Genomic DNA, 24,888 nt, shown 5'->3' on the forward strand with positions numbered 1-24,888 from the left:
GTGGTTTATGGACTTATTTCTGCCATTGCTATACTGCCGGAAAACTGAATGACCTCAACCCCTGATGCTTCCCTACGGCTGGGAATCCCTCGGCCATCTCCAGCGTCACTTAAGAGGCACGTAGAAACATCTTTGTGCTGAAACTTTCATTGCCTTGTCATTTCACCTTGAACTGAATGAGAAGAGAATCACCCTAGTGGTAAAATCGAAGCGTTCTGCAAGTAAACAAAACAGATTCAAAACTAAATACTCATTAAATGACTTTGCACAACACCCTTTACTTTCTTAACCCATTTAAGCATCTTAACATTTCTTGTCATTTGAGTTAAAAAAAAAAAAAAACTCCTAAAAGTTATCATCTTAACCAATGTCAAAGGTATGATAATGTTAACTCAACGAAGGGGTCTTTAGAAAGTCCATGAAAATGTGTATTGTGAAAAACCCATTTCAAGTTTTTCACACACTAAAAATAAACATCATTTAATTTGATTCGCCATGACCTTTTTAAGTATCCCTACATGCGCACAAGAGATCTAGCGCTTTTTCAGCCGCCATCCTTCCATTTGGGGCTGCCAAAGGTTGACCACTTTGGACCTCTTACACAAGTGGACTCTGATTCACACTTGCTGAGAGAGTGTTTTCATCGTGAAAAATGTGTGGAGAACGTAAAGGAGAACTGCTAGAGTGACTATGTCATTTGCCTCACCTAATGCTATTTAACAAATAATCCTTATGGTATCATAAAAATGCCATGACTGTGCTACTAAACCGCCTGGAATCTTCGTTATCTAGATGACCGCACCGAGGAATCTGAAGTTGCTTTACTTGGACAGCAGATGTTGGCTTCCACAGCTGTTTATCATCATCTAGTCTCTTTCACATTCGCAGCCAAAATACCACACATACGATATTATTTACGTTTCCAGATCATGACAAAAACGAGGCCAGAATGTAATAAATACAGTAGCCAGTCCTTTTAAAGAAGGAGCCCTACAATGGTGAGAGAATTTCAGAGCCAACCTGGGCTTGCCACAGATGCACGCGCCTTTGAAGTCCAGAAGAACTGGTTCTGGGGGCTTACTTCCCTCGGCACTTTATCTTCAGCCCAGGGGATCGTTTTCAACTGGTATGGCTGTACACCTTGGAAAGGTACCATTCCTTGCATTCTGCAAACTCAAGAGCTCATGGGTTTCACAACCCCTTGACTCTCAGAATCTCCAGGCTCAAAGCAGTGCTGTTGAGGACCAGCCCTTAGAAAAGGGTTGGGGTTTTCTTCTTTTTTTGTTGTCCTTGACTCAAAGCCACAGTCATTCCTGAAGAAAGAGCTGACAGTTTCTCCCAGCCTGGAAGCAAAAAGAATTCCAGAGTGATAACTGCTGTTGAACTTGTCAACTTCCCTTCCCTCCCACCTCCTCCCTGTGTGCCAACCCCAAAAGGCCTTCTGCTTCCTTGCCAAAAAAGAACATCTCAGCACCTGCCCGAACCAGAGGGACTGGGGACATCTGGGCTGGAGGCGCCTCCGGAATGAGGCTGGAGTCTAGTATTTTCCAGAGAGGCCTTCCCATCCTTTCCCTAAAGGGTCTGGGGGTCTGGGGTCTCCAGGACAGGCTCACATGCTCTGCCTCTACACACACACGTGCTGGAGCAAATGAGAAGTCTGAAAGGTTTGATACTGTGCTCTGTGGGCAAAACCCTCCAGCATCGCTGTTGCCTTTTCCGCTTCCATCAGGTGCAACATCTTGCTAAGTACTAGATCAGCAGGTGGCCCTTGCTGGGAATACTCTGAATCCTATGCCCTGACACAAGAAAGCAGTGCTGTGGAAAGCAGGATTCTGTTTCCAATGATGGTCATCACTCCAACCCCTAGGATGTTTGGGAAACTGAAAAAATAAGCTTTGCAAGCTGCCTAGGTTCTGCAGAATCAGCAGGCCCCGCTGTGACCAATCAAGAAGTGCCTCTGGCCGAGATACTGGCTCATTCTTTTCAACTTGCTGATTGGATTTCAGCAAGGGGTGGAGCTACCGCCTCTGTTCTGGCTTCCCATTGGTGAAGGACAGTTTAAGGTGGGCCTCCAGCAAGTTTTTGTCCTGTGACAAAAAGGAATGTCTTGGGGATTTTCTGCTGCTCTGGAGGCCTTGGCTCAAGGCAAATTCGAAGTAGGAAGCCAATTGGGAGGAAAGAATTTTGCAGAGTTCAGGTGTCAGGGCCTGGGAGAGACCAGCAACCCCATCCAAAGTCTGCCTGCACTTCTAACAAACTCTGCTTGTTTTAAGGGAAGGGGCTACTAGATTCTGACTGACAGCAGGCGCAGGTAGGCAAGCAAACAGGTGCGCCTCGCAACAGGCCAGCCCTGGGAGGAAAGATGACGGCCAGCACGGTACGCGCCTGGCATTTTTGACTTGGTAAAGATTTTAAATGATTTCTTCAAGCCCCAGCAGCAGCAGCAGCGGAGGTGTCATTTAAACTGCTTGAGCGGGTTCTTGCGGACCCCCAGAATGGAGTTACTCTACAGCTAACCGAGCGCCGAGGAGCCCGCTATGCCCCCATTTATAATTTTTTCCCAGTTCCTTTTTGCTGGCCATAAAACCATGCTCATCAATCCTACCTAAAGCCAAAGGCAAGGAGCCCAGGCTTTTGTTGAAACCGGGGGTGTAAACTGCCCTCCTGCTTTGCCCCCTCGAGACCAGAGAAGGACTCCTGGGAGCCAAGAGCTAAGGTGTAAGACGTTTTTCTGCACCCGGAGCCGCGCAGAGCCGAAAGTCAAGGAGTCCCGCCAGCTGAGCGGGTCCGAGGGGAGCAACCGAGGAGCCAGGCCGCCATGGGCTGGCTGCAGGGCCTGCTCCGGGCCCGGAACCTGCTGCTGGTCGTCTGTGTGCCACTGCTGCTGCTGCCCCTGCCCGTCCTGCACCCCAGTAGCGTGAGTAGATGCCCCAGTTGGCACGCGCGCATGGGTGGGAAGTGACCGTGTAAGCTGTACCCCACTACCGGGTTGGTGGGTTAAGGGAAATGGGGATGTTCCTCCCAAGAAGGCAAAACACCTTCTTCCAAAACGTTGTCCGAATCCACGGACCTTATGCCTCCCAAGCCAGGGGCCGCACTCAGTGCTGGGGGTGCCCACTCGGGAGAGCGTGTGAGGGTCCCATGGGGAGCCTGTGTATGTCTGGGATCAGGGTCAGCCTTCGACCATCTCTGTACTTGAGGGCAACTGGGAATAAAACCTCCAGTGGACCTCCCGGAAGGCCACAGGGGAGGAGGGAGACTGGGGCTGTGAGGGTCGGTGGCCCTTGATGTGTCAGATCGCTGAACCACAAATGCTCCCCATGAACTTGAAGGAAGGAACTAGGAACTGAGCTGTCCTCCTGGCCCTGGCCACGTGTTTCCTTCTCTGTGCTCCGGAAGGACAGATGCAAAACGAGCCCACCAGAAAGATGCCACAGACCCCCAAAGCAGGACTCTGAACCAATCTTAGATGATGCCTGCATGAGCAGATGGAGCCCGGATTCTGGCTGGGCCCTGGGCTTGCTCTGGGGTGTCTCCTGCCTGCCCTGTTTCCTCCTCTCTTGGTCTTCTCCCCCTCCTCCTTTGTGGCTTTGCCCCTGCTCCCAGCTAGCGCTGCCTTGGAGATTTTTAGGACAAATGAGCCAAGACAGACTAATCATGCTTGTGGGAGGGAAACAGCGACTTCTACTCGGCTCCGGAGTAACTTGGTAACCAAGATTACAATAAAAAGTTAAATAGAAGGGATTAGAATATTCTGCTCTAAAACAAGCTGGTTTAAGTCTTCAGTAGAATAAACAGCCCCAAGTGCCAGGGAGCTGCTGATTACAGCTGGCCGGAATGAACAGGCAGTGATGGCTTCCGACATTTTTCTTCCTCCATTTTCTACTTGTGCAAATGCACCTGATTGTTTTTGTCCTTCCTCCTTTTGTTGTGTCTGAATTCAATGTCAGATTGAGTCAAGGGAAGGCTGACAAGAGGCACCTTCCCTCTTTCCGTGGCTGTCCCGGGAGTCTCCTGGCTGCTCCCGAAGTCAGCTTGCTGTCCTTGCCCACTGCCTGCAGGAGGCACGGCCTAGATTCCAACCCAGAGGATGCCTCTCGCTCATCCTGCGCCTCTCTCGGAAAAGCTACAGATTCTGATACTTCATCTTGAAAGTTCCTATGTGGGTTCACTTGCTCTGGGCTGGAGTGGGGCAGAATGGCTGGGAACCTGGGCAGTGTTGGTGGTTCCTCACAGCCACCATCACAGCAACCTTTGAGGAAGGATCAGAATACACTTCCCTGGCTTGTTGATTGGTCCCCTAATGCCAGAAGTGCTGGTCTTGTTTACCATAGTAAAAAAGGAAGAGGCCATGGGAAAAAAAAAAAAAAAGGAAAGGAAAAACGGGGTACCCATGACTAAGGAATGCCCAGTGGAATAAAGTTGCATGCACTTAACCCTCTCAGGCTAATTTTTTTTAAGACTCTGCCCCCTCCTTATTCTTGACCTGAACACAAGAAACCAGGAAGCATTCCACATAGGAATGTCTCACTTTTGAATGCTCTATCTCTAAAACAGGAAGCAAAAAAGAACCGGTAACACCTCAATCCTTGCCAGAATACTCACCAAACCCCCACCCACTTGTGGTTCAGTGGCATTCGTAAGGAGGCTGGAGAGCTCCCGAACATTCCCCCCTGGTATGTTAAGGGAACTATTAGCCAGCAGGGAAGTCCAATTCAATGCATACAACACTGACTGAGCCCCCTACTTGACACTTGGCTGGGTTCCAGGTCACCAGGCTGCCACATTCAGGCATCAGAGAGTATTTGGGGTTGTCCAAATACAATTTTGAGCAGACTGAGAGGGAGTGAGAGGAAATCTTTGTGGATTTCATGAATGAACTAAGAAACAGGTGGCAAGACCTCTAAAGCTGCCTTTTCATTCATTCTTCTGTGCTAAGGAAAACCAGATAAGACAAGTGGTTTATCCAGTTCTCTCTAGCGCTAGACGAAAACAGCTTGGAAACTTCCTCAAGTAACTTCTTCCAGTTCCTAAGCAGCTCAGGGAAAGGTTTATCTCAGCTTTACCCAAATTCCTCTTAATGTATAGCCCTGCAATGTGCAGGGCAAGAAAAACCAAAGTTCTCTGGAGGAGCTAAGATGCCCACAAGGGACAGACAACCTGTGCACTTTATGGTCAACTGGAGTTAAGCGCTGCCCTTCTCACTGGTTCCCAGCACAGAGATAAGGAGGCTCCAGTGGGCTTTGAGCCCCTTGGGGCAGTGTGACTTCTACTCCAGAGGGGGTATCCCCCAAAGGTCATTCTCTTCTGAAAGCAGCCAGTTTTGCACCCACTGCCCCAGTACTGATTCTATTGTCTTATCAGCCGCTTCCCAAAGCTTCATCTTCTCTCTGCTCTTTTGGCCCCGGATAAAATCTCAGTGGGAACTCCAGTCAACAGTCCTTGGGCCCAGTTCCCATTTCTCAAACCCTATAATCCATGAATACCAGGGGGGTGGAGCAAGATCCTATCCAGCCAAGCCAGGTTAATCACTCCTGTGGCCCCTCACTGACCACTCTGACTTTTTGTAACTTTTATGCAAGCATTTGAGGACAAGCTTATTCTCAGGGCGAGGGGCTACAAATAGAGCGAGATTTGTCAGGTTTCCTGATCGGCCAGCCTCAGCGGAGCTCAGAGCTGATGGACTATGTTAGCAGAGTCAACCTGCACATCTTCTGCGATGGCTCTGAGTCACTGGGCTCCCGTCAGCCAAGCCCCACGGACAGTGGTTTCTCCCAAGGGTGTCCTTTCCTCCGCCTTAGCAGAGGGCTGGCTTTTGCTATGAATGTTATGTGTATTCACTCTGTGCACTCCTAGGTTGTGCAACAAGCCAACAGAACGGACTGGCAGAAATGCCGGTAAATGTCCATGCTGCCCCCCAGCCCCTGCAGGCCCATGGCTCCGAGTGCCAGCTCTATTCTGCAGGAAATGTCTGTGCCGTCAGGCACGCGGAATAGACTCCACGGTCAATGAGCCCAGACCTGGTTAGAGCTGAGCCAGGGGCATCTGTGTCTCCCCAGCTTCCCTGCAAGGGTCCTGTGGAAATGACTGGAGATATGTGTGGTCATCACCCCTGGGGCGAGGCCAGAGGCTGCTGAACATGTTACGCTGCCCAGGCCAGCCGCCACCACCAGGGAGCAGCAGGTCCCATACATCTTCACGGGAACACTGAGTTGGGAGCTCATTCTTGCTCTTCCTAACTTAGCGTTTCCTCTCCTCTCCTGCCCATTCTCGCCACACTCCCTACAGCGCCTCCACCAGTTCTCCAGTGATACTGCAACCTGTGAGAGCCCAGCCTAGAAAACTGAAGGGGAAAGTCGTCTAGCTCTTGTCTAACCTTTATCTAATTAAAAGTTACGATTGCGTTGTTTCTGCAGACAGTCTGAAGCATGAGGATTCAACATCATGAATTCATTTTTAAAGCAGAAAAGCCATTCTTAAGATTCTTCCGAGAGTCTAATGCGTTAAGGTTGTGATTTACATGATTTGCCTATAAACCTTACAGGCAAGTTGGCTATTCTGTTGGGGTGTGGCTGGAGAAGAGGTCTGGATCGCAGATATCCCTGGGATAACCCTAGAGACACGCTCCAGACCCTGCGCACACACGCATGCATGTAGCCCTGAGCGCACAGAGCAACCTCCCAGGTGATGCATAAATGTCACTTACCGATCCACTTCTCTGGCTGGATATGCATCTAATGTCCCTACATCTCTATGCTTACACACAAACACTGAACTTGGGAGTGGTGATCTCACACCGACTCCACCCCCCAACTACCCCAAGAACTTCGATGATCCCATCAGCTTCCCAGGTTGTGTCTCAGTTGGAGTTCAAGCTTTGAGCTCCACTCGCATAGTCTGTGACCTTGGGTCTAGGGGCTGCAGCTGACCAGACCCCACCATCTGCAGTTTCAGAAACCAGCAGATCTGTGATGTGCCTGCCGTCCAGTGTTCCCTCGCTCCGTGCTGATGTAAACCACGTGGAGCACCTGTAACGCCACCTTCCAGATACGTGTCCAACACACTCGCGTGCCAAGTTCAGCTTTGCGCCTCCCGGGGTCTCTGTGAAGGCTGAGGGTTTCTTTGGTTCTTGGTGATGGTTACTGTCCCTGGGACCTGACCTCTTCTTTGCTTCCCTTCCAGGAAGCTGCATGCGCTTACGTGCTCATCGTGACCGCCGTGTACTGGGTGTCCGAGGCAGTACCTCTTGGAGCTGCAGCCCTGGTGCCTGCCTTCCTCTACCCGTTCTTCGGAGTGCTCCGATCCAGTGAGGTTAGACCACGTGGGCCCCAGACCCTGCTGCGGTCCCTCCCAGGCCAATGACAGAGGGCTCTGGGTGACGGGAGGTTCACAGAACACCGGAGGGGAGGGGCCTTCTCCATCCACCGTGTACCCGCTGTGCAGACCCTGAGTTCCCGCTCGTTATCCCATGACTCTTACCTCCTCCAAACTAGCTCAGAACCTGCCTCCTTCAGGGAGCTCTCCTTGATTAAACACATGCAACTGCTCCTGCGGTCTCAAACTTCGCACGTGCTATGTGCTTGGCACCCGTACTTAGATTGTTTATGGTCTTTTTTCAGGCTCTCTTCTTTTAAAGATTTGTTTCTTTGGAAGGCAGAGTGACACAGAGAGGGAGAGACAGAGAGATTGTTCATCTGCTGGTTCACTCCCCAAATGGCCACAACAACCAGGAAAACAGGAGCCAGGAAACCCATCCAGGTCTTCCACACGGATGGCAGGGCCCCGAGGACTTGAGCCATCATCCGTGGCCATCCGTATGCTAGCAGGAAGCTGGATCAGAAGTAACTGGGACTCAGTCTGGTGCTCTGATGTGGGAAGCTGGTGCAAAAAGCGGTGGCTTAACCCTGTGCCGCAATGCCTCAGTCTTATGTATGTTTGCTTAGCCTGTAAGTACACAAAAGCTGGAGACAGGCCTCCCGTTGTAAGGTATCCCATAATGAGTCTGAACCCACACTGCATAGATGCTCAGCAAGCGTTTGTTAATAGAGGGGTTCCTGAGTCCTAGCAGCCCTGTTATCTATCTCTGCCTTCTTTCCAGCTCCAAGTTTCGGCACAGTCTTTCTTCGATTGCTCTCTAACGTCTGCCCTCCTGGTTCACATTCCATGACATTCTCAGAAGCTCAGGCCCTCCCTCTCCCCCCCAAAAAAAATGTCAGCATCAAGCCCAGATAGTGGCCAAATGTCAAAGTGAACATTTGGGCCTTTCGCAGATAGAGAAGAGAAGGAGACAGAATCCAGGAGAGGGATGGACGAGGGTCTCCTACATTAACACCTGCTTCCATGTGGACAGTCCCATCCTGGCACCTGACCTCTGTTGAGCGTTTCTGATTGTGAAGACTAAAAAGCAGAAGTGGAAGTGAGGTGAAGAGCAGAGGCTTGGAAAGTAAAGAGGAAACTGATATTTGAATGCCTGACTAAAAGAAGGCCACAGTCCACAGATGCTACTTTTTAAAAATACATATTTATTTATTTTTATTTTGCAAAGTCAGATATACAGAGAGGAGGAGAGACAGAGAGGAAGATCCTCCATCTGATGCCTCACTCCCCAAGTGAGCGCAACAGCCAGAGCTGAGCCAATCCAAAGCCAGGAGCCAGGAACTTCTTCCAGGTCTCCCATGCGGGTGCAGGATCCCAGGGCTTTGGGCCGTCCTCGACTGCTTTCCCAGGTCACAAGCAGGGAGCTGGATGGGAAGTGTGGCTCCCAGGATTAGAACCGGCACACATATGGGATCCAGCATGTTCAAGGTGAGAACTTTAGCCGCTAGGCCACGCAGCCAGGTCCAGGTGCTACCTTTAGCATTTGACAACTTCCACAAGCTCTACAAGGTGAGTTTAATATTACCATGCTGTAGATGAGGACCTTGCCACAAATCAGAAAGTAGGAAATAACAGAACTGGGTTCAAACCCCTAATTAGAGTTCAAGGTTTCTATGAAAGCCATGCTATTATGCTTACTATTGCATAAGGAAAACATTTCACAAAGCATTATGTGGCCTCATGGTGTTGTAAATATAGAGTTATGCTAAGAATTGTGGGTCTCTCCACCTCCTTGGTATGAGGGACAAAGAATAAAGAGGGGCTATGGCATGCCTTCATAATGGATTATAAAACTGTTTTTGTAAGTCCATAGAACTGGGCAGTTACCCCCATTGTTGTATTTGTCTTTCTAGTGAATGGAATCAGCTGACCAGTTTTGTTCATTTGGGGTCTTGGGTTCCTTCCTTCAGAAGCCATAGCCTCAGACACTCCAAAAAATGAAAAGAACCTCACAAACTCTCAGCTGTGCTTTTATTCCTGGAGAGAGTATAGCCCCAAGATTCTGGGACCCCAGAATCACCAAGCAGCCACTCCAATTTTCTCCCTTCTCTTTTGAAGAAAGAAAATTATTATGAGTACATTATCCATGCCTAAAAAGAAAAATCAACCTTAACTCTGACTCTTCCCAGAAGAGGGGAAACAAACTTGTTCGTCAGGTTCCTTTTGAAAAATCAGGAAACCGAAGGCCAGGGGTGACAAGGAGTGAAAGTAGAGGGCGGGGACAAAAGTGAAGTTTGGAAATAACTGAATGTTAAATGATATTTTAAAGTGAAATAACTATTCATCAAGAGACTTGACATTTGTGCTTCGCTCTGGGCAGCCCCCACGCCAACAGCACGCCTTAGCTGTAAAGGGCATGATGGCTCTATTTCTGCCAGGACTGCCTGCAGCGGGAATTTAGGGGTGGCTCTGTCAGCCCCATCCCACAGAACAGGAAAGATGTTGCTAGGCAACAGCCATTCAGGGCCCGCTGCTTGGCACAGCCAGGAAGGGTCTGTGGAGGCAATGGCTTATGAGGGTAACATGACACTGTGAGAGGAAAAGGAAGCCTGCCCTCGGGGACCAGACATTGCTGTCACAGTGGGGACTAAGGAGGTGTGTTTTGCCATCCATCTATCTGCTGAGGTGACTTTGGACAGTGACCGTGTTTAGTGGTTGGGCCTCGGGGAGCAGCTTAGTCCAAATATAGTCTACTTAGCTGACCTGCTTAGCTCCGATGCGAGGACAGTGCCTGCAAGGTGGAAGACATGGCATCTAATCTCTTGCTAGCCAGTTGACTTTGCAGAGCAAATGCCTCTTCCACCATCTGCGCCCCCACACCTGTTCTGCTCTACCCTATGTCAGCTCTACTGTTCCCAACACCAGCACAGCTGTCCCCCACACCAGCACAGCTGGCCCTCACACCAGCACAGCTGGCCCTCACATCAACACAGCTGTCCCCCACACCAGCACAGCTGTCCCCCACACCAGCACAGCTTTACTCCACACCAGCACAGCTGGGCCCCACACCAGCACAGCTGTCCCCCACACCAGCACAGCTGGGCCCCATACCAACACAGCTTTACTCCACACCAGCACAGTTGGCCCCCACACCAGCACAGCTTTACTCCACACCAGCACAGCTGGCCCCCACACCAGCACAGCTGGCCCCCACACCAGCACAGCTGGCCCCCACACCAACACAGGCTACAAGCCCACACCAGCACAGCTGTCCTCCACACCAGCACAGCTGGGCCCCATACCAACACAGCTGTCCCCCACACCAGCACAGCTGGGCCCCACACCAGCACAGGCCATGTTCCCACACCAGCACATGCAAGCGTGCCTCCTTTCCGGCCGTGTACAGGCCTTGTACAATCTCCCATGCAGGCATATCCTAGATGAATGAGAATTTCACTGTGAAGTGCCCAGACTTTATGCTGACCACTTTTTAATTAGTCTTTAAAAAGCTTGGTAACCTCCCCACTCTTTGAAACAGAAGCCCTTGAGTATAAATTAACCTATTCCTTGGCACCTTCACAATTTCCAAGAGAAAAATACACTGTCGCTCAGGGAGCCAGTGTGGGCCAGGTGATCCGATGGTGGGACAGCATGCTGGCTGGCTGAAGAGCCGAACCAGAACGTGGAGTAACTTGCGGGCATCCGGTGGGAGAGCTCAGATGCCAAGACGAGGGCTAGCCGGCAGATCTGCCATGACTCAGTTGGATGGCTAGCTAATATGTGGTGACAGGATCATTGTGACAGGGTGAGCAATGGGCTGAAACTGACAAAGGGAAGTTGAATAAGGGTAAACAGGAGCAGATCATGTAAGAGACTCGTGGCTGATGGCTAAGTACAGGCTCAGCGTGAGTCATCCCAGCCTAATGTGGCTGCTGAGACTCTGCTCACCATATGCCAGGCACCATGGGAGGTCATGGGCACACACTGTGCCATTGAACCCTCTGTCAGGTGGCCGTCGTTCTTCATTTTTCCTGAGTAGGACACTCATGCTCTGAGAGGTTAAGCAATCTACTCAAGGCGACACAGCCAGTGCGTAGCGGAACCAGGACTTGAATCCAAGATTCTATGATTTAAAGCAGGAGCTCTTAGCCGCTCGGCTTTACAGACCACGGGCAGCTTTTGAAAGAATAAACCCTGAGTTCCAAAGTCTTGCAATCTGAAGCTCACCCAGAGATAGGCAGCCGGGATGTCAAGAACCTAGAAAGTGAGTGAGAGGAGAGAGCTTAGAAGGGCATGTGGTGACCGGCTGGTACGGCCCTCAAGACCCCCTGGCTCTGAGGGTCAAGCCAGAACACGAAGGGCGCTTCCCGCTGTCTAAGGGAACGGCTTGTCCCAGGCAGCCCTGGTGTTCCTGATCCCGAGCTCAGGCTTCGTAGCTGGGTCGGGATTACCACCGATGGACTAGGGGCCTTGGAAAATGGGCTGGGCGCTAGGGTCCCTTGGAGGGTCTGCTGGTGAGCAGGCAGCTGCTGTTCGCCTCCGCAGGTGCGCAGGGCTTGCGTGGTGCTGGATTTTAGGTTGGGCTTTACGTTTGGGATTCTGTCTTGGCTCCACTGTGACTTTCACTGCCATCATCCTGTCATCCTCTAAGCCCCCTTCTAAATGTTGGTCAGGTGTTTCTGGCTTGGGCATGCCCAATCCCTTGGTCAAGCAAGTTTGCTCTGATTTCCTGTCTGTAGGACACACTGTGGGGGTGGGGGTGGGGGTTGAGTGAGAAGCTTTTTGAAGGCTGAGGCTTCAGGGTGGCTCTTCAGGAGACAAGGGTCAGGAGCTACTCATGACTGTCATCTCACACTTTCTCTACGGCCGTCCTTTAGCCGCACGCGTGTGCGCCTGCGCGCGCCTGCATCCCCGCGGTCCCGCTCACCCTGGACTCCAACAGCTGTCTCCCGGTCAGTCTCATTCAGATTCCAGCTCCTGCCGGGGCAAGCAAGAACACGGGCCGCTCCCGCTGGGTTAACAAACGGCCTGGGCAGCCACATGAGCCGGAGTTGATGTCCTGCATCTGCTGTCCCCGCAGGCTCCTGACCTGCCTGACCTGCGGGAGGCTGGCCGGTTGCCTGGCTCTCCCTGCCCCCCGCCCCCCTTCCGCCTTGCTCTATTTGTTTTAAACCAAGGACATTTCGGAATGCACTCCCTGCTCTGCTGTTCTGGCCTCTGCTCACTAAGGGAGCTGACCTTCCTCCCACCTGTGGGCCGCGGGGCCGGGGACGGAGCCCAGGCTGCCTGTCACTCTCAGGTGTCCAGAAGCAGCCCAGGGCTGAGCTCCCCGTCCAGGACTGAAGCAAGAGCCTGCAAACGTGGCTGTGAAATCAGCGGTCCCCTTGCCCCAGGCACCGAGCCCAGCACCTGCCTTAGCCTTCTCCCTGGGGCTGGGCAGTTCATCAGCCCCAGGAGAGAGACTGAGGCAGAGTGGGGGTTGGGAATCAATGTCTCTACAGGGGTGGGCCGGCTTCTGGGGCTCGCCTTCAGACAGCTCTATGGCAGAGATCCTAAAGAATCCTTTCTAAGTAACAAAACCTCTTCTTTCAACCAAATCTTGGAAGACTTAATGTGGAAAACAGATGAAAGGGCCGAAACTTGGGCTGGGAGCGGAGTTCGGGAGTGCTGGCAGCCTGGGCCTGCCCTCCCGCAACCCGCAGGCCCTGGAGCCTTCCCAGGCAGTGGACACGACTGTGTGAGCCTCTGTCCACGGGGATGCAGATCAGGTGAGGAGCAGGGTGTCTGAGCCCACGCAGAAACTGCATTCCTGTCCCCAGGGGGCGGGGGAGGCAGAGAGCCAGGTTTTGGCTCGGCTGCTTAGACAGGGACTGGAGCGGCGTGCTGTGCGGGGCTCTTGCCCCGCCGGGACCTCGCTCAGGGCTGAGAGGGAACTGGCTCAGGCTTCCACTCCTGGGATCTACAGGGTTTCACTGCACAGTTGTTCTGAGGAGCCTCGGAGCCACAGATATTTCTACTGCCCAAGCCCATCACTTGTCTCCACAGGGACTGCACCCCTCCTGCCGCTGAAAGAGGCCACACACACACACACACGCACACACACACACGCACCTCTGCCCCCTGCAACTAACTTGCAAAGAGATCTTGGTTCGGTCCAGCCAGCAGCCAGGCACCAGAGGGCCGCATCCCTAAGGGATCTGCACGCCGCTGCAGCTCTCTGACTCAGAGAGGGGACCAGCTTCTTGACGCCAGCATGAGCAAATGAGGTGCAAATACAGACAGACAGGGTCAACCCCAGGTTTAGAGTAGGGTAGGGCTGAATGTCAAACACAGCATTCTTACTAATCCCAGTTGGCCATTCCCTAACCTGAAAAGCGGGGCCATAAAACCACCTTCCTCAGGGGGCTGGGCGAAGATGGCTGCCCTCGGCACTGTCGGCCTGTGTCTGTCTCCCCTCTCTGGGGACGGAGTCAGCCAAGACGGAGTGAGTGAGGGTAAGGTCTCCACGCCCCACACTTCTAGGATGAGCCTTGCGGATGTGGGGAACACCCAGCCTGCTGGCCACAGGAGACCCACTAAATCATTTAGTCTGGCCCTGCAGAAGCAACCGCAGGCGAGACTCAAAATTCAACAAATCGGTAACGAGCTAATTTTTAAGTTGACGGTTTCTTATGGCCGACAAATCATGTTATAAGTCCAAATGACTCTTGGCAGGGGACCCTTCCGCGCCCCTGGAATACAGCCACAAATATATTTTTAATGTGAAATATAGCATACAGTTGTTCTGTTTCCGAGATTCCCCAGAGGATGCCTGAAAATGTAGATATAGACACTACAGAAACTCACCCTATGGCTTTTCCTAAATAGCCTGTAGCATTACCAATGGAACCAGCATGAACTTGACCTTCCATGCTTTAGGCTCTGGTGCCTCCTTTACATAACTTTGTACTCTGGCTTACGTCCACGTAAAAGCAGGAGTGCTTGCACACAAGCACTGTGACACCATGACAGTCCATCTGAGTGTGGAGAGAGTACTCGGTGACTACCAGGAGCGTAGCATATACAGCATGGACCTGCTGGACACGTGGGGTCATTTATATCCCAGGCAGGACAGAGTGGGACGAAAAGAGATTTCATCATGGTATACAACTTAAAAAATTATGAATTATTTCTGGAGTTTTTCATTGAGTACGTTTAGACAATAGGTGACAGCAGGCAACTGAACTTCAGAAAGTAAAACAAGTAAAACATGTGGATAAAAAGAAACTAGATAATTCTGTATCTATTTAAAAAAATAATGTTGTTGGGAATTCGTCACTCCCTGATGTCACAGCACCTCCCTTGCCATGAGTTAGTCCACAGTGCAGGCAGCCCTGGCCTCCTAGGACGGCTGTGGAGCTTAAGGGAAAAAGGAATTGCAAAATACCTGATAGGCAGAAGGTTAACTTGCCCGCTGGTGCCATTTGCCTCCCTTGTGGGTGAATCCAGAGGAAGGAGTGCCACCCTGTGCTGTAGGCACTGAGTCTCCCCAAAAAGCCACCGCAGAGAAGCTGGTGCTCAACCATGGCATGTGTCACAGTAGCAGAAAATTGAGTGTTGTCTGTCTGGCCCCTGCGGAAGGAGTCCTGGGGGCACTGGCCCTTCCAAAGCTTTGGGGACATGTGGACGTGCAGCAGGTCCAGCAGCTGCAGCAGAGTGCCTGTTTGAGTCCTGGCTGCTCCACTTCCAATCCAGCTTCCTGTTCATGTATCATCCCAGGAGGCAGTAAATGATGCTCAAAGTGCTTGGACCTCTGTACCTACATGGGAGACCCAGGTAGAGCACAGGGTCCTGGTCAATTAACTTGCTTCTCTCTCTCTCTCTCTCTCTCTCTCTCTCTCTCTCTCATTTCAAGTAGATGAGCCATAGTAAATAATAATAATAATAAACATGGAAAAGCTTGGTGGGGAGCTGTGGGTGGGTTGGGGGAAAGATGTCTGTACAGTGGTCAGGGTGTCATGTAGGAGGCCCTGAGTGCTTACACCCCAGGTCAGAGTTCACACACTCAAGGCCAGGATCCACTTACAATTCCAGGCACCTGCTAACGTGCACCCTGAGAGGAGCACATGAAATACCTGGGAGACCTTGGGCTGAGTTCCGGGCTCCTGACTTCAGTCTGGCCCATCCCTGGCTGTTGCGGGCATTTGGGAAGTAAACCTTTGTATGGAAGATCTCTTGTTCTCGGTCTCGCCTCAAATAAAATAAATAGAAGTTTTTAAAATAAAAGGAAAGATTCTTGAGGGACCACATGTCAAGGGCCAGCGGGCGATGGCCACCCTGTGTTGCATTTACCTCCCACTAGGGGGCAGCATCTTCCCCATGGTCATCGCCTCTCCCAGGAAGCCTCTCTACCCCATCTCTCTGTCTTTCCTGTACTTTAGAACTTTGATACAAGTTATCAGCTGAGGAATGGGCGTGGGATCAAGAACCAGGCCAACCAGAAACAGAGGGCTATTCTTCCCAGGAAATAGTCCCAGAGGGGACAGCTAGCTGCCCCCCATCAGGTGCGTGGGATGTTCCCATGAGGTAAGAGCATAGAGAGAAATGGAGCCAAATGCCATGATTTGAGCATTGATGCTATCAAGTGTTAGATGTATGTACTTTAAAAATGGAAATACTAAGGACCCAGCACAGTAGCCTAGTGACTAAATCCTCACCTTGCACACACTGGAATCCCATGTGGGTGCCAGTTTATGTCCTGCCTGCTCCACTTCCCATCCAGCTCCCTGCTTGTGGCCTGGGAAAGCAGTCGAGGACGGCCTAATATGCCTTGGGACCCTGCACCCACTCAGGAGACCCGGAAAGAAGCTCCTGGCTCCTGGCTTTGAATTAGCTCAACTCCAGCTATTGCAGACACTGGGGAAGTGAACCAATGGAAGATCTTTCTCTCTGATCTGTGAATCTGCCTTTCCAATAAAAATAAATAAATATTTTTAAAAATATAAAAGTCAAAATACTGAAAAGGTTATCATGAAAAGAACCAACAATTCTCCCCCACCCCACCCTGACAATCAGGAATCTTGAGCTTTACTGACTACTTCTTCCAGCACGAAGCTCCCTTCCCTGTGGGATGATCTGGTGCTAGTATTCTTACTTTTAACATTCATTGATTTTTACATGAGAGTCAAATTTACACAGAGAGAAGGAAAGAGAGAGATTCCATCCTCTGGTTCCCTGTCCAAATGGCTACCATTTGAACCCCGTTTCTTCCAGGTCTCCAATGGGGGTGCAGAGGCCCAAGAACTTGACCCCTCCTTCACTGCTTTCCTAGGCTATAGGCTGGGAGATGGATCAGAAGTGGAGCAGCCAGGATTTGAACTAGCATCCATGTTGGATGCCAGCACTGCAGGCAGATGATTGGCATACTAAGCCACTGCAGCAGCCTATGGTGCTACTTTGGTTGTTGTTGTTTTGTTTTTTAAGATTGATTTTATTTTTTTTATTGGAAAGTCAGATTTACAGAGAGGAGAAGAGACAGATCTTCCATCCTCCAATTCTCTCCCCAAGCTGCCGCAATAGCCGGAGCTGCACCAATCCAAAGCCAGGAGCCAGGAGTCTCTTCCAGGTCTCCCACATGGGTGCAGGGTCCCAAGGCTTTGGGCTGTTTTCAACTGCTTTCCCAGTCCACAAGCAGGGAGCTGGATGGGAAGTGAGGCACAGGGATTAGAACCGGTGCCCATATGGGATCCTGGTGCATGCAAGACAAGGACTTTAGCCACAAGGCTACTGTGCTGGGCCCCCAGTGCTACTTTTTAATGAGTCCCTGCAGACATTGCTAGCTGGTTTCTTTCTACGGCAGACAGGGATACTGCCCCATTTCATCTCCTTCCATCTTCCCAATATAACTACATCATAATTTTGGTTACCTTGGGAGTCAGTCTAACACCAGTTTGATTATGTAGATATTGTTGATTTCAGATGCTATCTATTTCACAGTATTTCAGTTTCCTTTGTTGGTAAATGTTAATTTTTCAGCAGTCAAAATTTTCTTGTTTTCTCATGTTAGGAGGATTTTAAGGTTAGAAGCTAAACTTCCCTGTATCTTTTCCTCTCAATTTATGCCTGGCTTGGGGCCATCCTCCACTGCTTTCCCAGGCCACAGGCAAGGAGCTGGATCAGAAGTGGAGCAGCTGGAATACCAACTAGCACTCATGGAATGCCCGGGTTTACAGTCAAAATATTATCTGGTTAAGCCACCTTGCCAGCCCCAATACTAATTTTCTGATACAAAGGAAAGTATTTTTCTGAATTTTTCTAAAAACATTAAAAATGAGAATTGGAAAGACAAGCCTAGGATTATTTAGATAATGTTCATACTTTCTGAAATTTTCTAAAAGCATTGAAGATGAGAATTGAAAGACAAGCTTATGTTTATTTTGATAATTTTTAAACGCCAATTTAAAAATATTCATGTTTATTCTTTAAAATCATGTTCATGTTAAATTTGTATTCAGGGGTTTATATTTTTAAAAGTGAGGAAGGAGGGCCCAGCACAATAGCCTGGTGGCTAAAATTCTCACCTTGCATGCACCGGGATCCCATACAGGTGCCGGTTCTAATCCCAGCAGCCACACTTCCCATCCAGCTCCCTGCTTGTGGCCTGGGAAAGCGGTCAAGGACGACCCAAAGCCTTGGGACCCTGCACCCACGTGGGAGACCCAGAAGAGGCTCCTGGCTCCTGGCTTTGGATTGGCACAGCTCTGGCCGTTGCGGCTGCTTGGGGAGTGAATCAGCGGATGGAAGATCTTCCTCTCTGTCTCTCCTCCTCCCTGTAAACCTCCCTTTCCAATAAAAATAAATGAATCTTTATTTTTTTTCAAAGTGAGAAAGGAGAGGAGCATTTAGCCTACCAGCTGGGATGCCCATATCCCACACTGGCACAGCTGTGCCCAGTACCCCACTCCAGCTCCTGCTGGTGTCGACCCTGGTGTCGGCAGGAATGGCTCGAGTCATTGCGTTCCTCCCATGCATTCGAAAGCCTTGAACTGAGTGCTTGATTTTTAGATTCAGCCCTTATCTTGCCCCTGTCATTGTGCGATCGCTCTCTCGCTCTCTCTTCTCTGACTGGAGAAGTCTGTCCTATGCAGTTGCTGGCTGGATTAAGTAAAACCATGTTTGTGAAGTTCTTAGCACAGGAAGTGCCCCGGCAGGTACTCACTGCACGGTCTCCGACAACGGCCGGCTATGTCAGTCATCTCCATCTCCCAGCTCCTCTTTTCCAGCCTCGATGGCGGGTGGTGGACACGGGTCCAGCTGGGCACGGCCCTGGGGTGGGGAGGGTGGCTGAGCTGCCCTGGCATGCCCCGCAGGTGGCGGCGGAGTACTTCAAGAACACCACACTGCTGCTGGTGGGCGTCATCTGCGTGGCGGCCGCGGTGGAGAAGTGGAACTTGCACAAGCGCATCGCTCTGCGCATGGTCCTGATGGCCGGAGCCAAACCGGGCATGTAAGTTGCACTCAGATCACCCCACTGGGGTTCCCCGTCTGCCGCAGGGTCACAGTAGGATGTCCACCCCAGCCTGCTTTTCTGCTAAGGAGGTTGGGGTGCCACCGACTGCCATGGAGCCCCCTCATCTCCTACGGTGAGTGGGCCAGTAAGCATGGATGAGAGTTGAATCTATGACCTGGATGTCATTACCGTCCTAGTCTAAAGAAGGACCCAACAAATTACGAGGCAAGGGAACAGCTCAGAGCATATGAGGGAATTCCAAGGGGGTTTGTGGGGGAAATGGAATTAAATGATGAGTTTATTTGGATGCACAGTCTTGCTGACAGCCATGCATTATTTTTTTCATAATACACGTTTTCCATGAGCTTTGTCGGAACCCCTTATAGGTGTGGATGCCCCTTGGAGAGCATGCTCCTGTCTTCCAACTAGCCCAGTGGAGCAACGGGCTGCTGCGTGAGCCCATGTCCTCCTTGCCCATATCCAGGCTCCTCAGCACCCAATGGCACTGCCTCATGTCATGTTGGCACTCTAGCTCTTTAAAACCCCTGTGCGCCAATTTCAGGGACTTTCAACCACCTGCTGAACATACCTCTACAGTTCCCTATTCATCGCATCGCCCAGCAGGCATCACTCAGCCCCTACGTGCAGGAATGGCAAAGTCAAGTGGCTGTCCCCTGAGCAGAAACACCTCGGGGGGCAAGCCTCGCAATTGTGCAGTGAGGCGCTTCGTCTCAGACTCTCAACACAGCTGGTCTGTGTGTGTTTCATGTTCCAAGAGCAGGATCCATTATCTGTACAGCCGCACACTGCTTAATGTTTCCAAACTCAGTGAGAAGTAATTTGAAGGTTACCTGTGTTAGCACTGCCCTTCACACATTGACTCCGAGGCACGGGCGGAAAGGTGCAGCGGCTCGTGCCTGTGTCCTTGGGGGCTGTTCCTGCAGCACGCGGACAATGATGAGCAGCAGGCAGGAGTGTGGGCTGTTGGTCACCAGTTACTATGTGGCTTGGCCACACTCAGAGTTACTGATTGCAAGGGCAGAAAGGAATTCCTCGATGCCCCCAAACGCTCACATCACTTCCAAGCTCCACTCATCTCCAAGTTCTGCTCATCTCCATAGAGAGGGAGGAGCGACTGGAACACCCACCTCTGGCCTTACCATCAAAGAGAATTCATCACATAAGTGAGGGCTTTTATTCTGGCTAAAGGCGCTAGCTTCTCAAGTGCGATTCAGTCATTCAGCAAGTACTATTTTAATGCTTACTCTGTGCCAAGCCATACAATGCCAAATGGCACGCTCGAAGGTATACATAAGGCCTTATTTCGGTATAAAGGTCGGTCCCTGCTCTGCAGCTCTCACCACTGGACTGGCAGGAGGTGCCAAGGTGCTCTGGGAGGTCTGTGGGCACTGGGCACAGGGTGGACATCCACCTGGCCCACTCTGGCTAACTCTACTGGGCACCAGGTAGATGTCCTTCCAGTCCACTCCGGCCCACTCTGCAGGGCTGGCAGGAGGTGCCAGGGTGCCGGGTAGATGGCCGTCTTGCCCACTGCAGCCCACTCTGCAGGGCTGGAGGAGGTGCCAGGGTGCCGGGTAGACAGCCGTCCTGCCCACTGCAGCCTGCCCCATTGCCTTTCAGGCTGTTGTTGTGTTTCATGTGCTGCACCACACTGCTGTCCATGTGGCTGTCCAACACGTCCACCACCGCCATGGTGATGCCCATCGTGGACGCCGTGCTGCAGGAGCTGGTCAGTGCCGAGGAGGAGCAGCTCGTGGCGGGCAACTCCAGCACCGAAGAGGCCGAGCCCATCAGTACAGTTTGCTGGAGTTCATCTCCCCTTTGCCCCTCCAACCTCCCCACTCCTGCCTTGGGTCCCCCTCTTGGGATGGTGCCCAACTTGGTGCCCATGGCCCCCTCATCTATACTCCCCCTCTCATCTTCCCTACCCTCCCTTCCCCACCCCAGCCCTGCTACCCTGAGGCTTCCTGGGCCCCCAAACCCAGCCCTTCCTTCCCCTCCTTACCTCCCCCATCCCACCCCACCCCCTGGCTGCTCCTTGTCCCCAGTGCTCAAGGGTGGGGCTTTGAGCCCCGCTGCACGTGCAGAGTGGAGGAAAGGAGAACTGTCACCCACCACCCCGCCAGCCCCACCCCGATCCCCTACCCCCAGTGGCGCCCCAGCCTCCACACAGCACCGCATGTTTTTCTTTGCTTCTGTAGGTGTTGATGTGAAAAGCAGCCAGCCTTCCCTGGAACTCATCTTTGTCAATGAAGAGTGAGTACGACTGCCTTCCCCCCAGGCAGAGCCGCTCAGGGCCCTCTGCAGAGATGGGGAGGAGATGGACCCCAAGTCCCCAACCTGCCACACCACCAGCCTCCCCAGGAGCTCTTGCCAAGAGTTCAAGGGTGGCCTGACAGGATGACATAGTGGTGAGCAGGAAAGTAAAAGACCAGTTGTAGCTGAGGACTTGTCATACAGGACTGTCCAGACAATTACCCAGTATGCAGGATTTCATCGAAAATGATGTCCCTTTTAGGAGCCTGATAATGGAAAAAACTTAGAGTGGATGTCACTGGAAACTTCTGGAGAATCACAAAGTATTTTCCAGATAGCAGATGCAGCCTTACCAGATTTGGTCTTGCTCTACAGGGCAAAGGAATGGTGAGGTGATGGTGATCACAGCCAGCTGTTGGGAGATGGTGATGGGCATCGGAGGGGAGAAATAGCCCGGCATTCAGGGAAAAGCTAGCCATGAACAGCTGGCTGCCTTGGTGATGCTGTATCAAAATGTGATTTCAAGGTGGTTTGAAATGGAGACCGTTTCTCCTTTAAAATGGAGCACTCACACTGAGTGGAATGGAACAGAGCAGTGCCGCTGGCTACCTGCCTGGCTTTTCCTCCCTCCACCTGTGTCAAACATGGTCCCAGTGCATTCCCCTCCACCCTGCCACCTCTGAGCCCATCACAGGCCAATCTCACATCTCTCGAGGCTCCTTTTCGGAGCTTACAGTGATCTCATTTTCAGAAACACAGCCGTCTAGTCCAACTACGTAGCAACACTTCAATCTTTCATCCAAAGTTCCAGCCCAGCCTGAGTCCAGCTCTGCAGAAGAAAAGAGGGGATAGTAAGACGGGGGGGGGGGGGCATTGGCCTTCTTCAGTCCCCCGCCCACTTCACCCTCCACTCCCTCTGTGGCCTCTGACTTCTTCAGTGTTAAAGCCAAGGCTGTAGGCTGCAGGAAGACGCAGAGACACAAAGGAAATGGGCTGGTGCTTTCACACAGAGGCAGGGTACGCTTCCTTGAGTCCCAGCGATGGGACCTCTGCATCATTCCGGGCCCGGGAGCTGGAATGCACCCTTCCCTGGCCACTTGGCTGTCTCCTGCTTGCCCTGAAGGATCACTCCCCAACGAAGTTTCACTTTGTTACCGGCTGCTTCTTGGGTAGAGCGTTTCCCAGCAGGTCCGGCCCCAAGGAGGGTGGGCAGCACCCCTGCCTGTTGGTCACTGAGGCTGCTGCAGCTCATTTCCCAGCAGGTCCAGCCCCAAGGAGGGTGGGCAGCACCCCTGCCTGTTGGTTACTGAGGCTGCTGCAGCTCCTCACCATACTGGCTTTTGCCTTTTCCCTGTCCACATACAAGCCACCTGCCTCCAGCTCCGAAGCCAAAGCTAGAGCATCCCTCTGTGCTGTGAGGATGGCACCCGGCTATCACCAGCCCCTCCTGGGCCCTTGCCTCCATCTTGGACCCATTCAGGAAGCAGTCAAGGACACATCACAGCATGTTCTCCAAAGAACAGTTTCCCTGGAACCTTACCTCCTCTTATCCCTCCATGAGGGCCTAGAGATGGGTAATGGCTGCAGGATGCTGGGTCCTACGGGTGCGCATGCAGCCCTCTCCTCTGCCTTCACAATGGGTGAGCCATGGGCACCCATGGTGCTCACAGCTGAGACCACCCAGAGGCACCAGTGCATGGAGCTCTCATCTTCTCTTTCTCCAATTAGGGGGCAGCCAATAGTTACAGGAGGGACTCCATGTGTGCCATCGCCGTTCTTCACCTGCCACACACACTCTCCTGTCTTCTCATTCTTATTCGCCTTCTTCTGGCTTTGGCCTTCTTAGATAACCATCTTTCGGTTCTTTTTCTATATAGTGGTCTTCTGGAGTCAACCTGGGCATTCTTGGTCAGGGCACAGGCTATCCATCGGCACAGAGAGGGCTTCCATCTGCCCATCACTTGGATGCTGGTGCCAAGGAAGGGTATGAGTGGAGGTGGTTCCACCTGCAGTGCAGCTCTGTTGGAAGAGTTAACACTCTCGAGAGGGTTAGTGTCTACATTTAGGGGCTGGTGCTCTCTGCCGCAGCTCACAGGCCACCTGAGATGTCCACATCCAATGCTTGAGTTTCAGTCTCCCCCTGGCACATGCGCTGGATACCAGTGGGTGATGGATCAGGTACTTGGATCCCTGCCCACCTGGGAGACCTGGCATCACCCAGGCCCGGCCCTGGCTGCTTCATGTGTTTGAGGAATGAGCCAGCAGATGGAAGATCCTGTGTTCCCTCTCTCTCTCTCTCTCTCTCTCCCTTTCAAATAAACAACCCAATAGAGCAAATCAGAGGCAAAGGATATCACACTGAAAAAAGAAAAAAATGTATATAATTACTGTTAGGCATCTAATGAGTACCTCATGCCCACCAGTAGGAGTATTAGTATCGTCAGGAAGAATAAAATCCTTGGCTCCACAAACCCTTTCGGCATCGCAGAAGGGAAGGGAGGGAAGGGGACAGAGGTCCTCTTTGCATGCTAGAAAAGTGGAGTCCTAGGAGTTGAAGTTCTGAGCACCAACTAGCTACCCAGAGTCAGGGAGACACCTGCCACCTCCTGAAATCTTCCCCAGGGCTGCCATTCTCACGGTCTCTGCTTCCTTCCAGCTCGTCCACCGCAGACTTCACTTCTCTGATGCACCACAAGGTAAGGCCCTGGAGCTTTCTGTGCTTCGGAGTCACTGGCAAGTCCCTTAAGATGACCCAGGGGTCGGGATGCGGGTAGCTTGCTCTATGGCCTCCGTGGATGTAAGCAGTAGGGAGTGTTCTCGGCAGCCTACACACAGCAAGGACAGTGGGGTTCCTGGCAAAGCGTGAGGCACTGCAAGCCCTAACTCCAAGCACTGTGTTTAGCCACACAGAGGTTTGTTGGCTTTCACAGGAGCCCAAGATGCAGCCTGCCGTGTTTCCCAGAGCTGAAATTGATCTTAGGATTCCTTAGGCTGAGGAATCCATTCACGGAAGTCTTATTAAAAGGGTGCTGTGTGTGAGGGACAGCAAAGCCTGCCTGCACACAGCTGCTTGAATTCACCCTTCTACACACACATGCAGCTGCTCAGTGTGACAGATGTCCCTGGCTACTAAAGCTATGGGCTTTGTTAGGGAGCATCCAGCCACCACCACCACTGCCTTCGCCCAGTTTCTTAGTACTAAACAAACAGAAAGGGCCCACTTTCGCTAAGGAAGCCTCAGAAGCAGAGCGGGCTCTGGCAAAAGGACGTTCAGCCAGGTTTCAGAAGCCAGTTTAGGAGTGGGGTTCCTGCCAGGCCACACAGGAAGTTCTGTAAAGATGGGGGCAGGTGGACTGGGCACCTGCGTGGCATGTTCTCCCCATTCTGGCCTTGGATCCCCACAGCCAGGGGCAGGAGGCTCATCAAATCTCCTTCCTCATCCCAGCATGGCCTTTGTTCCAACAGAATGTGAATGGAGCGCCCACAATCACCACCACCATCAAAACAGCAAACCAGCACCAGAGCCGGAGGCAGCACTCGACCCAGGTGAGAGACCTGCACCTTCAGGCCCTGGTTTCTAGGGAAAAATGCCACGTGCTTTCAAAGGCAGGAGGACACTCGGCTAGTGAGCGTCACCTGGCACTCTTGATGCACGTCCCTGTGTCTGGCTTGTGAGGGTCCAGCTCACCTGACTTCAGCAAAACACCCCACTGTACGAGCATCAGTATCTTCCATCCTAAAAGAGAGAATTGGTCCAGGGTGGAGGGGCTCAAGCTAGTCCCCAAAGCCGCTTCAGGAACCCTGTA

General features: G+C 51.9%; 1 protein-coding gene across 2 annotated transcripts in view; it reads left to right on the plus strand.

The window, feature by feature from the left end:
- Positions 1-2,818: 2,818 nt before the first annotated feature.
- The window catches only part of SLC13A4 (solute carrier family 13 member 4), a 35,800-nt gene continuing 13,730 nt past the window's right edge, over positions 2,819-24,888 (plus strand). For both annotated transcript variants that reach the window (XM_041002064.1, XM_041002063.1), the window contains exons 1-7: positions 2,819-2,917; positions 7,183-7,311; positions 18,666-18,802; positions 20,447-20,619; positions 21,028-21,082; positions 23,739-23,778; positions 24,548-24,628. In XM_041002064.1, the coding sequence (XP_040857998.1) occupies positions 2,819-2,917; positions 7,183-7,311; positions 18,666-18,802; positions 20,447-20,619; positions 21,028-21,082; positions 23,739-23,778; positions 24,548-24,628 (714 nt within the window). The remainder of the gene's footprint in view (positions 2,918-7,182; positions 7,312-18,665; positions 18,803-20,446; positions 20,620-21,027; positions 21,083-23,738; positions 23,779-24,547; positions 24,629-24,888) is intronic.

Source organism: Ochotona curzoniae, unplaced genomic scaffold (genome assembly GCF_017591425.1).
Source record: "Ochotona curzoniae isolate NIBS_2020 unplaced genomic scaffold, NIBS_Ocur_1.0 scaffold_2476, whole genome shotgun sequence".
Taxonomy (NCBI): domain Eukaryota; kingdom Metazoa; phylum Chordata; class Mammalia; order Lagomorpha; family Ochotonidae; genus Ochotona; species Ochotona curzoniae.